Source organism: Ptychodera flava, chromosome 13 (genome assembly GCF_041260155.1).
Source record: "Ptychodera flava strain L36383 chromosome 13, AS_Pfla_20210202, whole genome shotgun sequence".
Lineage (NCBI taxonomy): Eukaryota > Metazoa > Hemichordata > Enteropneusta > Ptychoderidae > Ptychodera > Ptychodera flava.
Genome location: NC_091940.1, coordinates 27,835,048 through 27,852,056, shown reverse-complemented (window position 1 = coordinate 27,852,056; position 17,009 = coordinate 27,835,048). Strand labels below are relative to the sequence as shown.

The window sequence follows — 17,009 nt, the reverse complement described above, 5'->3', positions numbered from 1 at the left end:
AATGGACTTTCATACCCAAACGTGCGCCGTGGTTTGGCGGCTTTTGGGAGCGGCTCATAAGTCTCACGAAGAATGCGATTAAAAAGGTTCTCGGTCGATCATTCATCACGTATGATGAGCTTGCTACCGTCGTCACCGAAATTGAGACTGTATTAAATGATCGCCCACTCACCTTCGTTTCATCAAGTGCGAATGATGACGTTAGCCTGACCCCAAATCACCTGTTACATGGTAGAAGCTTGACCTCACTACCATACATCACAGTCTCCGATGAAGAAATCGAAGACCCGACTTTTGGAAACCACAATGATGTTAACAGACGTTACGCACATTTGTCAAATCTCCAACAACAGTTCTGGAAGCGTGGTCAACCGAGTATTTGACAGCTTTGAGAGAACGTCACTCCGGTTCCGGAAACAAGCACAATGTAATTAAAGTGGGAGATGTGGTACTGATCCATAGTGATATCGATCGTAGGATGAAATGGCAGCTCGGGACTGTGAAGAGACTTGTTTATGGACGTGACAAGTTGGTGCGATCAGCTGAAATCTCCACCGCCAGGGGACACACCAACCGCCCTATACACAAGTTATACCCCTTGAGGTAGCCTCTCAAGAATTATCATCATCTGAAGACAAAGATATGAACGAGCGGGAAGACATCCATCGGCAAGAAATTTCAGCTGAGAAAACCAATGACCCGCCGAGTCGGGGAGACCGTCCAGAGATGCGGCCATTGCAGCCAGGATGAGAATATCCGAACTTTCATAAATTGTTGTAACTGTTGAGTCAATTAACTCTTTGAAATTCTAAGTTTTTGTTCAAACGAATCATTTATTGATAATTCATATTGAAAGTGTTCAAGATTATCTTTCGTCGCCGGGAGAATGTCGGAGAACAAATGACACATCATTTGAACATTATTAATAGGACTAAGCAGAGCCTATGTGTTATCCTTCTACCAATCAGACTCTTTGGTAACTTTCATCCAATGACTGTGGACTATAATCTCCCGCCAAAAAAAATGTTTATCCTTTGGTGTTCTATTACATTCGGTGCATGCGCTTTGGCGCCTTTATATGTAATTGCTACAGTTGTGTTCCGGTTGGCGCCTTTTTTATCTCACGGCGTGTTCAGTAATAAAGCTTGTGTTCTCAGCATGAACTGGTGTCGTTCGCAGTTCTGTGTATAAGTCAGACAAGAACCTTGATCATAAAACCCCATCACGACAATTGATTGTGAATAGTGACAATCGACCAATCAGATATACCAGGTAAAATGTAACCTTCCGAGCCAGTTGCACATCAACAGCATACACACGTATATATATTAACATGCACAAGTATTGGTATGCATATGTATTGATACTATGATGAAATCAGTCACACATAATATACTTGCTAACAAACCACATGACACAACTTTTACTATGCAATGGCGCTTGCTGAACTTTATATTTCATATGTACAATTACATTTACACGTCATATAAAACTATAATATAAAGTGGACGGATGTCAATATTTCTTCTGAATATCCATTTGTACGGGACAGACAATTTTGTCGTTTGAGATGAAACACTGAGTATTTTTATATTCATTTTTGCAATATGAGGTACAGCTTCAGTGTCACTCTGATGGCAGCACTAATAAAGCCGTCAAATGTAAACAAGTCATGAAAGTAAAAGGATTCTCATGGAGTAAATAGAAGAGTCACATGTCACGTTATCATATTACATAAGTTATTGCACAGGACAACTCTATCACTGCTGGAAATAGTCGCCCGCCATGAGTGTTTCATATTGTATAAGCATTGCACATAAGCACTTCGACCTAATTGTATTTAAAATCTAGTCCGATATGGATTAATTTTATCTCAATATTTCAAGTAACATTAACAACCAATGAGACAGTGATGCTGATGGTTGGGGTTCATAAATATCTGCTCAGCAATCACAAAAATAACTCCTCTGTCGATTTCACTATTATGATCAAAGTGCATTTTGACGCAAGTTATTTCAGCGCCAACAACCAAACCACTCAAGTGGCAGGACGTGGTCTCATTCACAAAGCACATGTTCATGTTTTATTCCGAGTGAATTTAACCTTTGACCGCACTTGTTGTCGCAGTATTTGCCAATGCATCGACTGACCTTTTTGTCGTATTTGGTACAAAGCAAGCAACATCTATTGTTTGGCGTGTCAACACCGGCATTGCTTGCCAGAGTAAGTGTGAGATGCATTGTAATTATGAGAACTGAAAATAAGTCCACACAGAAACTTCGTTGTCAACGAGAAAAGTGCACCTGACAGATAGAGAGACTGAATTGAAAAGTCGAGTACTTGCATTGGGTATTTCAACATGCTGTTGGGAGTAAATACGGACTCTTACATATTCTAGTAAAGTTATGTTGGAAAAAAGTTGGAATAGCATGAAGTTTGGCCTTCACTATCTTTTTAAACGATTCGAACCGATCAGACAAAATCTACTGCAGAATGTTCATGCCGTTATACGGAATCGGCAACGAATCATGATCACTTGCACGAGTTGATGCTCGCTTGTCAAATGTGGAATTTTAAATATCAAAAGAAAAAAAACAATTCCAGCATAAATACCTATAGCATAAGACTGAAGAACTCCGGGCTCACATCGGACAACTTTACAAATTGGCATAATCCTAAGCAGTTCAGTTGTTTCAAAAAGCCTGAAGGAAGTCCCTAAAATTACCAATTTTCTTTCATAATGAAAATGGGCCAACGAACTTTGCAGGTGTGCCCAGACTTTTACTCGTAAATAAATACAAACACTAGAAAAGTCATACGCCATGAAGTATTCACAGGATAAATCCCACAAATTAAAGCTACTGGGATGCCATTCACTTTCATTTTTTTCAGACTTAGGCAAAATTTCTTGTAGAAACATTGCATAACTATAAAAATTACTCTCTTTTACAGAAGGCTATCAGGATCTTGGATTGTTTCATATGTTTCACTATATTTTCAGAAACTTGTTTTTCGATTTTTTTTTTATATTTTTGAAATCTATTTTCAGAAATGTACTGTTTGAAATTTTTCTGATTGAGTCTATTCAGAATCATTTTACTGAATCTATAAAGCAACTAATTTTTTAAATCCCAAACAAATAGAACTTCTATAAATATAGTCTTATAAATAGCTTTGCCAAATATGAATAAATCAACAAGACACTGTGTATCATGACGAAAAATAGTTTGGAAAGGTCACCGGGACAATATACAAGCTTCCAAAATAGATTTTTATAGAGAATTTGTCACAAAAAAATGAAAAAGTCGAAAAATATAGAACTTCTAAAAATACATTTTAACTTGAAATATCCATAACCCCAATAGTCTTCCATTCTCTTTCAAGTTCATGTTCACTATAACATAATCCAAAAGCATCGGCCATGTTTGTGCTCATTTACTCCTAACTGATGATGTGCAAAAAGCAAAAATGGAAACGGATTTATGTATATGGTAGCATCAGTCAACGGGTGCAGGGAGGTGGAGGGGTCCGTCGTCCGGGAAGCCCGGATCGTAATAGCCATAGCCAGGGCCATCGTGTCCGCTCTGTCCTCCAAATGGCTGTTTCTGTACTTCCCCGCGTGCTGCGGTTTCGTAGGAGACGAAGTCTTTCGTGGGGTCAACCGGCCTATTGTAGGGGAAAATGAAAGTGGAAAGCTGGTTGACAAAAGAAAATTGACAAAGTCTAAAGCTTTGAAATCCATTGTACACTCCCACGCGTTTCAAATCCACAGGAAGCTAGAGGCATAGACATTCAATACTTAATTCTGTGGAAAGGGTGGCAAGGTTATGGGACCTGTGACACAGAGAAAACATTGCGCATGCGTGTCTAACAGTCGCTGTCTTTACTGGCCTCACTTTATCTGGAAAACCTTAACAAACGCGACAACGTACACTGAACTTGCCCTGTAGCCGATGGGCAAGCACATCAAAACAGTAAGACAAAGTTGACGTTAGAGTTTTTTTTTAAATCAATTTGGCAATATGTCGTCCATTGCGAGCTAAATTTTGTAATTCATGCTTTGACTTCCTTGCAATGAATTAAGCAATATTGCCCCGTGTCAAAATTTGACGTATTTAGTTAAAATAGTTTACAGTATTGAAAATGTCGATGGTACCTTCATCGATCAACAATAAACCACACCCTACGATAGGTGTACCATGAGATTTTCACCATTTTACGAGATATATGCACGACCGATAGCAAATGCACATAAAGAGCGAACTGCAGCTGGTTAACTATCCTCTGCTCAGGTGGTTTATTTCCATTATATTTTTAATTCAGTATGGCGCAAAACGTTCAAAAGGGGATTTTCAGTACTAGTGCTCTCGCTGATCATGAGAGCTCGCACATGTTCCATCTATATGCCATTTCGCGAATATAGCGCTGTTATTTTCATGTCTCGACCAATTGGATCACTGCATTTTCGCCATCAACAGAGTGGCACAATGTAATAGGCAACACCGAATAAAATGTCACTCATCTTCCCACTGATAATCGAACGGGTACAGATTTCACTGCTCTTCCTCACAAGTGTCATCTATGTTGTAATGTGCTCTGACCGACATCCTGGAATGTCTCAGCGAGAAAAACACTAAATTTTGCTCATGACAGCAGAACATTTCTATGATTGAAAACCCTAGAGGCCATTCTTACCCGGTTGCAATGCCCGTGGTAGCGATTGTCTTCATGCCGGTATCAACGGGTTTAATCGACGAGGACGGCGCCGAGGATGTTTTCTTCTTGCAGCAACAATATGCACAGGTAGCAGCCAAGACCAAAAATGCAAATGAACCCCCGGCTATTCCGGCTATTACTTCCACATCAAGAGAAGCTGAAACAATTACAATAACGCATGCTCAATGATTAGAAATTAATGATCGCCGACTGAAATACTTTTGATCAAATTTTACGGACACAGATTAATATCGTTGTATTTTGAAGAATGTAAAATAATGACATATTACTCCTTCATTTAGATCTTTGCATGCGCAGTATTAGCAAGTTATTTAGTACCGCAGGTCACTGATATGACAGTTGTACTGTTCACGTGCTTTTTTCAATAACAGCTTCCCCGCAAACACATTCACAAAAGCACTCCTTTGATTATGAATGTTATACTATTTTTTAATATTTTTAAATAAATTTACTTCTTGTTTGTTAAGTTTTTTATAGCTTATTAGCCAGTTGCATTCAACCGTTTAGGAAATATTCACGTAATTATCTGAATATAAGTATCACAAATTCCCAGGGGTGTTATGAATAATCATATTTTCACGTTTAGATGGGCTTATGATCAGCGAAACCGACCATACAGGTCATGATTCTAGAAGGTTTTCGACTTGTTCTTTCAAGCTGGTGTCATCTGGCTGGCTGTTTCGCCACAAGCCATTTCACCTTGCAAGAAACGGCCAACAGACGTACTTGATGGGCAGTCCTCTTCATCCGAATTATCTCCGCAGTGGTCAAATCCATCGCACCTCAGAGCGATAGAGATGCATCTTCCGTTCGTGCAGGAGAAATCGTCACCAGAACAAACTATGGATAATGTCAGACAAAATTTGCGATAAAATATCTCAAATACCGATAAAATATATATAATGGTTTGCATTTCCAACAAACAAGAACATCGAAATATTCAATAATGTTTGATTGCAATTAAGATTTTGTTTTCAAGATGGCGGGCGGCAAACTGGGTGTCACACTAGCTCTGCTTATTTTCGTAATTATTGCCAGCTTAACTCGACCTGAGAGCAAATCGAAGGTGTCATCCATTACGTGCTGTTTTCAAGAAATAGTTGTCACAAGAACTTCGGTTTTGGGCATGAAATTCTATTCAAGCTCTTCTCTGCACCTAGAATTGGGGACCAAAGTCACGACATCGGTACCGGCAGAGTAAGTAGAGCCTATAAGCGGACAAGTTACAAAGTCAACACATCAAACTTTCTTTTTACCATCACACTACTCATCTGTGGTGATATCCATCCCTGTCCGGGCCCTTCTGTAAAAAGAAATCCAAAATATCCTTGTATTTCTTGCAAGAAAAGTGTACGCAGTAATAGCAAGGCTGCCACCTGTGAAATTTGCCATGAAAAGATTCACATCAAGTGCAGCGACATACCAGTGAATGTTTACAATGCCACTATTCAGCATGACAATCAACTTCACTTTGTGTGTGACAGATGTACTCTCGCTAGTCTCCCTGGAGCGACATTGTTTGAAGATGATATCAATACTTCAGACAACATATCGGATACAACAAATGAAAGTTTTGATACTTCACACGACGGAAATGACAAATACAAATGTTTTCAGCGCAAGGGACTTCATTTCCTGCATCTTAATACACGGAGTATATTGCCTAAAATGGATGAAATTCGTATCATCGCTACCTGCACGAGAGCAGCGGTTATTGGAATTACCGAGACCTGGTTAGACAGTTCCGTACAAGACTCAGAAGTGGAAATACCTGGATACATTATTCAACGAAAAGATAGGCAACGTACCGGTGGTGGCGTGTGCATCTATGTTCGTAACGATATTGCGTTTAAATCTCGCCATGACTTGGACAAGAGCAGCTTAGAATCAATTTGGGTAGACGTATTATTACCTAAGTCTCGCCCAATACTCATCGGTGTATGTTATAGACCACCAAAACAAATGGATTTTTACGATCTTATGGGTGAAGCCTGCGATGAGGGTAATGCTTTTCTCGATCGTGAAGCAATTATTCTCGGGGACTTTAATACGAACATATTGAAAAAAACAGCCAGCACTTGTAACACTTTGCTAAATGCTTTAACGTACTTTACATCAGTATGTGGTTTGAAGCAATTGATGAAAGTCCCTACTTGACTTACAACGTCAAGTACTTCTATTTTAGATTTGATCATGGTTACTAATCAAGAAAATATAGTTCAATCTGGTGTTTTAGAAATCGGTGTCAGTGATCATTTGCCTGTATTCTGCACACGTAAAATTTTCAGATCTCGAAATAATAAGCATAGTTCTGTACGTATTCGATCTTTAAAGCAGTACAGTGAGGAAGAATTTGTTAAGAAACTTGAGGATGTAAACTGGTCGGATGTAACAACTTGTTCTGATGTAGACCAGTCATGGTCAAATTTTAAATCTAAATTCATGTCTGTCATCGACTCTGTAGCACCTATCAAAGAAATCCGTATTAAACAAAGAACACAACCATGGATGACAAGTGAGATACTCAGTCTGATCAGGAGTAGGGATAAATCTCTGTCAGCGTTTAGGAAATCACAAAGTCAAAATGATTATGAAAAGTATCGTGAGTATCGTAATAAAGTTAATTACCAAAAGAAAAAGGCCAAATCTGACCACTATATAAATGTGGTAAATAATAACAAACATAAACCAAAAAAGTTGTGGGAGGCTTTAAAAAGTCTCGGCTCGTCATCAAAATGCAAGACAAAATCTTCCAACATAGGTCTTACGATTGATAACACTCTTTGCTTTGATAAAACAAAACTAGCAAATCACTTTAATGTATTCTTTACAACCATTGCCTAAAGCTCGTAGAAAAATTACCTGTTGGTACGGGCAAGTTTGGTGTGGGGTTTATATCTGACTTCTATCAAAAAATGAATGTGTCTACCGATTCTTTCGGCTTTACAAATGTGTCTCATGATAAAGTGTATAAAACTCTGGCTAGTATAAGTGTGAATAAGGCTACAGGATTAGATAATCTCCCTGCCAAATTTTTAAAAGATGGTGCCAGTGTCATTGCAAGTCCAATTTGTCATATTGTTAATTTATCTTTATCTAAGGGTAGTTTTCCCCATGACCTTAAAGTGGCTAGAGTAGTTCCTCTGTTTAAGAAAAATTGTAAAACTGAAGTTGGTAATTATAGACCAGTATCTGTACTTAACATTATGTCTAAGGTCATGGAACGGCTTGTTTTGATCAGTTAAATGATTACCTTGTTGAACACAATTTGCTGTATGAGCTGCAGTCTGGATTTCGTCCCAATTATTCAACTGACACCTGTTTGATTCATCTCTATGATGTTATCAAGCGTGAGTGTGATCAGGGCAATTATACAGGTATGGTTATGCTTGACCTACAGAAAGCATTTGATACTGTAAATCATGTCGTTTTATTACATAAACTCAGAGCAGTGGGTCTTGACAGTGTCACAGTAAGTTGGTTTAAGTCCTATTTAACTGATCGCAAGCAAGTGGTAGACGTAAATGGAATCATCTCATCTGAAAAGTGTATTTCATGTGGTGTGCCACAAGGGTCAATACTTGGACCGCTTTTATTTTAATTTATGTAAATGATATGCCAGCAGCTGTTAAGTGTAAGATTCTATTGTACGCCGATGATTCGGCTTTGTTTGTATCTGGCAAAGACATAAATGAAATACAGGAGGCGTTGAGTATTGAAATGGAGACAATTCAGGAATGGTTGGTTGACAACAAGCTGTCTTTGCATCTCGGTAAAACCGAGTCAATTCTATTTGGAACAAAAAGAAAGTTGAAAATTCAAACGAACTACAGGTCAAGTGTTGTGGAACTGACATTGAGTCAAAGCGGCAAGTTGCATATTTAGGAGTAAAATTAGATCAGTCGCTGTCGGGTGATTCCATCGTAAATGATATTGTCAGTAAATGTTCTAAAAAAGTGAAATTTCTTTACAGAAATGCAAGGGATTTTAAGCTTGATATAAAGAAGCTCCTTGTCTCGGCGCTGATTCAATGTCACTTCGATTATGCTTGTTCTGCATGGTACTCTGGACTTACAAAACGATCTAAATCACGGCTACAAGTGGCTCAAAATAAAGTTATCAGATTTCTGTTGAACGTCCCGCCTAGAGCTCACATTGGGCCGGGCGAATTCCGTCAAGTAGGTATGTTGCCTGTTGAACAGAGAGTAAACCAACTTAAACTTAATCATATGCATAATATCTTCAATGACCATGCTCCCGATTACATGAGAAATCAAGTACAAAGATACATAAGCTGTTACAATACAAGAAATAGTGTTGCATCTTTCAAGATTCCAAGGGTAAAAGGTTGTGGCATAAATTCCTTAATTATACAGGTTCCGTAATTTGGAATAGTTTACCTTTGTCACTAAGACAATGTGAGTCAATCAGTGTATTCAAAAAAGGAGTAAAAGACCACTTAATGTCAAGAATGTTTCTCTGATTTTAATGAATGATATATATCTAGCTACACTTTTTTAAAACATAATTGTCATGACATTTTCCCCATGTATTCCAATACATCAAGCAGAACAATTGCCGTCTTGTCAAAATCAAATCCGTCATTTTGTATTTTTTAACATCGAGGACCACAATGGAAATAAGCATCAATTGCTTTCTTGTGTTATCCTCGGCAGTAATGTGAAATGTACATTTTATATATTTTATCTTAATATTGCCAAATAAATTCAATCAATCAATCAATAAGATGTTAGCTGCTGATGATTGGCTGATGAGGGCCTGGAAGTTATGTCTTTCATCTGTGACCAGAACCTCTTTCTAAGAGAAGACTGCGCATGAGTGGAAGAAAAATTAGAACCAGAAAAGTACAGACTGACAGTGATTACACGCACAGGCAAAGAGAATCTGTGTTTCTCTTTGTCTGCGTTACACGCAAGAGATCAGCCGTTTCAAAGAATTTTGGATGACTTATGAAACATTAGTCTGGGAACCAAAAGAAAAGCAAACATTTTCAACGAGTTCAAAAGGATGAATTCGTAATTCTTGCATTGATTTGTTATCGGTAATAAGGCAGCATGTGGTTTTTGACTTTGATCTCACGCGTGAAATGATCTGGGTCGGTGCACGGTGAATCAATGTCCGCCTATAACGAGATTTCGCGAGATTCAGAGGGCGTCCTTACAAACCTGCAGACGACATAGGGCATCGATCAAATTATGTAATTGACCAAAATTGCGTAACAGCGAAAGAGTCAATTCAGTCTATTGGTAAAAACATAGACCCTCGTTTCTGGAGGGTCTATGGTAAAGTTATTCCCGAGATCAATATGAACGTTTGGACAACATTCTATTAAGCCTATACCTACCGAGTAGGGGCTGATAGTACAGAGAGAATGTCGCCTGGAAACCCTTGTAGGCAGTGGTTTGGATACCGCTACTGTCGAACGTTATGTTCAAGCTTATGACGTCAGCCGGGATGTCGACGCTGCGTATATCGTCATTTTGGCAGAGAGTTTCGTCGACGGCCCCAGTGGAATCGGTCACCGTGATGACGTCAGAACCACTGCAATCTGACACAACGTGAAATAGCATGATAACATTTTGAAGTTTAGGAGAAGGAGAATCGGTTTTTTATGAATTTCATATCACTTTTGTATCAACTGCAATACATACACTACAACAATCATTACATCATAATGTCACATCAAATTGAATACAGTCGCACATGGAATTATATGTCATCGACCACAGCATTGACCATTGAAAAGCATTTGACAGGCATAGTACAACTGCTTGTACAGCCTATCAATAAACACAATAGCTTGAATTGACTGGAATAGATGCCGGTAATAGTGCAAGAGACTTCTCTGGACACAACCTGATGCAAAACTAACCGTCTGAGATTGATGAGTATAGGTCAATTTCCGTGAACTTCAGGTAGATTCTATCATATACTCCTCTGATTGGCAGCATCAGTAGACAGTCAAGATTACGCGAGTAGTAGTCTGGATAAGAATTGTGTGATCTGATTATGCCGCCAAATCCTTCCACCAAGGTGTCGCTGCAGACTGCAACAAATTCAGAAAAATAAGTAAGTTTTCTTGTCGTTGAATCATGCTTGGTGAGATTTAGTGCTTTGGCGAAATAGTAAAATGATACAGAAAGTATTTTAGTTAGCTTTTCGTTTGACACTGACCAAATTGTTTGCCTATTTGATTTACACAACGGTCTGACAACACTGTACGCTGATATGAGTGAGTCGACATCATTGTCGTTATCAAGGAGACTGTGTCTTGCACTTGAAAACAAACACTGAGTATGCCTCAAATGTCACAGTTGTTGCACTTAAGTCAGACTTTGGATTCACAAAACTAGTGTGCCGTATACCTTCAAGGTATAATACTCCTTCGGACAGATATTCGGACTCTGAAACCCGTGCCATATTCGTTTGGCCCACCACTTGTTGGGCCCATTTTGAAGCTTCTGGAGAAATTACATTTTTCACCGGCTTAGTTTTGTGTAAATCGAGAATTTTATCTTCCCCATAGGGATAACACTGGGATGTCGGCCATTTTGAATTTCGAATATCTGTATATATTGGGTAAATTGTTTTTCTAGCACCAAAATTTGGAGGGTGACCCTCAGTTTTTTTCTCTTGATGTTGAAAAAGAATGGTTGAAAGTTTTCTTGAGGGAAGATTGAGCAAAAGTTAAGTCTATCATTTTCGAGACGCGAAATACCTAAGGGGAAAACAACTTAATACTTTAATTTTTAACCTTTTGTTCTGCATTATTGTTTAACTAATCGGCAGTCACTTTAAAAATAAACTATAATATCCCTATACATTGTCGATAATCGATTGCTTAGTTACCAATATCAGTGTAGGTATACCAGCAAGTATAGTCTCAACGAGGTAAAGTTGGCTTAAAGCTACTGCATAATGTTGGGTAATTAATAGAGAAAGTAATATACACCGTGACAGAAAAATACATGAAAACATCGAAGGTTGCAGCAAAATCTCTCTGTAAATCATTAAGGATATTAATAGCTGTGTCATTTTAAATTGTAGAAATTCATTGAAATCTATATCATTTATTGTTTGTTTCACTAAACGGTTACGCAGTATTCGTTGTCATAAAAGTATGGGGAATGATTTGTGAAAACAACTTTTATACCAAAAATATGGATCCGTAGAACAACATTTCTATTAAGTTCGCAAGGTGTTTTAAACTTCACAGATTTCAAATCGATGGCTTACCTGAGTATGTTTTGGTTGACGCTAGTCGGTATATGGCATAGAAGCCTCTATTTGCACCGTCCGAGTGGAAGTGAACAAAGAGCTCGGGGCCGCTTGAAGTAACGGGGCTTGGCAAAGATGACCCACTAAATTACCAAGGGATGTGGCCTCTGCCGAATTACCATCATGGACTTCAACATAGTCGTATGAAGCCTCCGTCAGTATATATAGAATTTCTACCTGAAATTGTATAGAGGCGCGAGTTTCGTTTGCTCAACGTATATTTTTACGGCTAGGGTAGCTTTGCACTTAACCAACACACCTACTTTTCAATGCAATATTTTCTATTAATATATAGTATGACGGGGTTTGTATATCATCTATGATTAATGATCGTACGGATGATATAAAACCCCGTCATACTATATATTTTCTAAAAGCTGAGAATAAAGTTTAGTGTTGTAGCAAAGACTTAGGATAGAAAACCTCAAATTTCGTATTAACGATAAAATTAACTAAACTCAAAAACATAATACTATTTTATTTCATTTGAAACTAAAGTATGTGTAGAGAATAATGACAATTTTGTTTGCATCATCTATTCTCATTCTGAAATGACAGAGGCTGAAAAGGCTGACGTTCAAAAAAACAATTGCTGACAATGAAAATTGAATGAATATTTACAAGTGAACAAATACAGCGCCCTGTATTATGTGCAACGCCATCGAAACCTCTCAGTCAGAAAGATGATGGACAATTAGAACTTGTACCAAAATCTATTTTCAATTTTGGACGAAGAAAATAGTTTCATGTTCACAATTTGGTAGTGTTTACCAATATGAAGAAAATTGATTTATTTATTCATTTATTTTATTTATTTATTTATTTAGTTATTTATTTATTTATTTTAGTTATTTATTTGACGAGTCAACAGGACTAAAGACCCAATAAGAGACTCCGAAATAATAAATACAATCAAACAAGCAAGCAAAAAAACAGTACAATGTCAACCAACATGATAAAAATAAAAAAAAATACAATATGTACAGAACAAATGAGAGTGATCCCTAAGAATATAAATATCTAGACACAAACGTCTTAAAAGCAGTATTAGGTAAAAAATATCGACAGAAATGTCATTACATAGTTTAATAGACCTAGGGATAAAAGCAAATTTTCTAAGATTGAACCTGCAACGTGAAACTTGAAATAAAGGTGGGGCGTCTGAGTTGTGCAAAAAATGGCAACTGATATAAAAGACAGGGACAAGAACTATCTTCCTGAAACGAAAACCTTCCACCGAAGCGAGAGAGAAGGGAGATTAAAATGCATGCATCATGCATTAATCCGTTATTCAACCATTATGCATGGCCTGATCCATCTAGGAAAGTTAAGAGGACAGAACAAACAAATTTAAACCATCCAGGTCCTCAGTGATGAAATGAGCGCAATGTTAAGCAATCTACATGATGCCTTAGTCTTTTGTTCACCTGCTTTTTTATCATGACTGTCGCCAACTGGTCCAGCTAATGGTGGTAGAGATACATCGATGGACTTTCAGAGATAATCGAAATTTCAGTGTTTGTGTGTGAAGTTGTCCCATTTCACGAACCAGTCTGTTGCATTCCTTAGCTACTTCCTAATAGAGCCTCTCAACCATCTCCTTCTTTTTTACTTTACTTTACTTTTAGCAGAGAGAGGATATGTGAAATCTCAAACTAACCTGTATCTTACTTCCAGCCGTTGGCATTGATATTGAGTAGTAGCAATCTAAACCGGGAAGATACCCGATCGGAAAGAACGGGGATGTGAAAGCACCCGATTCAAAATTGCTGTAGGTGCCTCCACAAGTACCCGTGCCGGACGAGTAGTCGCGAGTCGCCACCATGTACTTTGCCAGGAACCCTTGGGCACTAACCGAGGAGTCCGAGTAGAAGGTTACTAGGAGCTCTGAGCCCGAAGACTGGACGACCCCCGGGCCGGTTGTTTCGTAGTAAATCCCAATTCTGTTCTGGGACTGGTGGCTATTGTAGATCTCGACATAGTCCCCAATGGTACTACTCTCGAGTACAAAAGTCGTAAACTGTAACTGGATATTAAAGATCATAAGAAAATATTGTGATTCCTGTTACATTATATGTACCGATAAGTGAGAATCTGAAAATTACTTGAATTGCCGCTGGCGTTGTACTGATTTCCTAAGTAACAGAAAATTCCCTGGGGTGGGGGTACTCCCGATATTTCATATTGGGGTGTGCCGCCCGAGTTGAAAACATCTACCCATGTCTATTCCATAAATATGACCCATTTCCACCTTTATTCTGTTAGATGTGAAGGTGTTCGAAAAGCATTGAACACTTGCTTTGTTATCGATCAATTTTTAGAGTTTTTTTAATGAAAAATCGACAAATGTTTAGGGATTTTTCGTTAAAAAGTGACCCGTTCGGGCAGCACATACCCGTACACCTTTTCTATGGGAGCACCCCCCCCCCCGGGAGAAAATTATCGACAGAGAAATTATAGCTACTCCTTGAAGGGTACTGCGACCTTCGTTAACCGATGTATTTCCTTTGTAATTAAGAATGACAGTCCACCCCTGGTCATAGCGATGCTTAGAATCGCCGATATATTTACTTCATAGCGATACAATTTGAAAGCATGTTAGCAGATATATCGATAATTTGAGGTAATAATGATCACTAGGTGACGAGGTGGATCTATTCCATAGTAACTAGTCCTAAACTGTTCACACTAATGTAAACAGTTGAGACGTGTTTTGCAGGTCAGTCCGTGGTGAATGGATGACGTCAACGCTCTGTCGTGCTGATTGTGTGATATGAAGGTCATTGTGAACGAAAGCCTTCTTCCATTCAGAGCACTTAATACAAAACTGAAATATGCATCGAGCTAGGATAAAATCGACAAATTTTGAATCCTTAGCTAACCTTCCTGTTGAGCGTATATCGGTGTAAACATAACCTTGATATCTGGGGATATATTGTCGCGGTCAAGGTGACAATAGCGGCAAAGGCCTAGCATAGCCACATGTTCAAGCAATCAAAGAATTATTTGATCTGAATGTGTATTGAAAAGCTTACCACAATATAAAAACCATCAGGGACTGTTATGTAGTAGTAACATTCCTGGTTACCGTTGTAGTTGCTTGGGTATTGAGGAGACGAAAACTCGCCCGCGATGTCCGTGAAAGTTCCTCCGCAATAGCCTACATCTCTCTTTGCTGGGAAAGTAATTACAACAATTCTATCAATGACGGCCTTTTGGAATGTGTATGGCAGCGTCAGCGGCCCCAGGGTAACTAAGGGTACATGTATGCCTGTGCGTGGGTGTGTCAAAGAAACGAGCGAATTGGTCCTAAATATCTAAAATCCGAGTGCCATCCTACTTGAATTTTAGAATTTGCAAGCACATCATTATAAAAAGTTCAACAAGAAAAGGTTTCAAGTCAATGTTATCATCAAGGCTGCTCACGAACACTTCGAACAATGTGCACCAGTCACGTGAACGATTCGTCATTAATATGACCCACCTCTATACAACACAGCCCCTCTGTCACTGTCGCCATATTCTGAACTCAGAGATTTTGGCAAACAAAGTACAGCCCCAAGAATTGCCAAGAGAGACGCTCTCCTCATTTTTCAACAGCAACAGACAGAATTGAAACTTGGTCCACGAAACTTCTGAAAATGAAAAGATAAACCAAACAATTTTAAACTGTGAAACATTTATCAATTATGTGTCCGACGATAATATATATATATATATATATATATATATATATATATATATATATATATATAATTGTATTATCTTTGCACTATAAACAATAACAAAATTATTTACTTAAGTTTCATACATCTTGCAATCTTCAGACAGACAAATCTATACACAATCTATACACACACATATATATACCTGTATGTCTGCCTGTACCTGACAAAGATTGACTATCAGCATGCATAATACGAACAGCACGACATACTCGTATATTCTTGTATATTAAGGTGTCCTCAGTTGATTACAAGGATTGTCTATTTCGGAAATTTAAAAATCAATATGGTCAGATTTCCCTCTCTCCTCAGCAGTATTGATCAAATATTTCTAAGCTTATATGCCGTCACGACATCCCATAAACAGAAAAAATGACAAGCTGCACAGGATACAGACAACATACCTGTGAACATGTTGGCAAGAATCAGATTAGTCGTTACAAATTTCCTTTGACATAGACAGTCGTTCGGGAATACATGGTTCTATCTTCGCTGTCAATTGAACTTGGAGACAACGGGCTTGAAGCAATAAATCTGAATTTCATAACAAGGTGAAAACGGCTCTTTGCTTACCTTAACATGCGTCTCCTACAGCCAAAGAGATATCAAAAAAATCTTACCGTTTAGCGTTCCACAACTATACTCGTTGCCAGTGACCTACATAGGCGTTGTGACGTCATCCAATATGGCTCCTGCAATTGTACAAGCATCTCCTTAGCAACTCGACATATACACAATCAGTGCAAGTCTTGATCAATATTAATGAAATTTTAAAACTAAATTTCGACGGAAACACTCAACTGTTTTTGAAAACGAAGGAAAATTGGTGGTGTTTTGGCACTCCACGAAGTACCGCCATACGTCTCGTCTGACTATAAACCACTGACACCTACAAGCAATCAAGTATAATGTAGCGATACGCGAAGAAAGAGAACAATTGTTGGCTTGACTTGCGCATTTCACATACCTGTCAATAGGGTTGCTTGGCAACGCCCTCCCATTCGGGGTCAATCATCGCGTACTCAAAGTATAAGACATTAATAAGACCATGACCCATAAGTCTAAGATAAGACCGAGTTTCCGTGGGGTCCATTCTCGCTTACCATTTCGGACGCGTCAAGAGAGTCTTTAGTCTCGATTTAAAGACCGGTCGACGTTTGAAGAAATTTAACTTCGAATCGTGGAGGTCATACGTCAGGTGAACGTTGTGATTGCGATTTGTCAGGCAGCGTTTAATTATTCCGCAAT

The 17,009-nt window shown here is 38.4% G+C and overlaps 1 protein-coding gene across 3 annotated transcripts; it reads right to left on the bottom strand.

Moving 5' to 3' along the window:
• Nucleotides 1-2,889: 2,889 nt before the first annotated feature.
• Nucleotides 2,890-16,682, bottom strand: LOC139148041 (procollagen C-endopeptidase enhancer 2-like). 3 transcript variants are annotated; one of them, XM_070719311.1, is made up of 11 exons: nt 16,563-16,682; nt 16,382-16,453; nt 15,521-15,671; nt 15,072-15,211; nt 13,697-14,062; nt 11,995-12,213; nt 10,631-10,804; nt 10,103-10,306; nt 5,464-5,577; nt 4,696-4,873; nt 2,890-3,666 (listed from the first exon to the last, which is right to left on the bottom strand). In XM_070719311.1, exons 7-11 carry the CDS (start codon nt 10,707-10,709, stop codon nt 3,498-3,500), a joined length of 744 nt encoding a protein of 247 aa, XP_070575412.1. In that variant the 5' UTR covers nt 10,710-10,804; nt 11,995-12,213; nt 13,697-14,062; nt 15,072-15,211; nt 15,521-15,671; nt 16,382-16,453; nt 16,563-16,682; the 3' UTR covers nt 2,890-3,497. The 3 variants fall into 3 exon arrangements, with proteins under 3 accessions (XP_070575412.1, XP_070575410.1, XP_070575411.1); XM_070719309.1 differs by lacking the exons at nt 2,890-3,666; nt 4,696-4,873; nt 5,464-5,577; nt 10,103-10,306; nt 10,631-10,804 and having other exon boundaries at nt 11,977-12,213; XM_070719310.1 differs by lacking the exons at nt 2,890-3,666; nt 4,696-4,873; nt 5,464-5,577; ... (1 more) ...; nt 10,631-10,804; nt 16,563-16,682 and having other exon boundaries at nt 11,977-12,213; nt 16,335-16,414.
• Between the last annotated feature and the right edge of the window lie 327 nt (nt 16,683-17,009).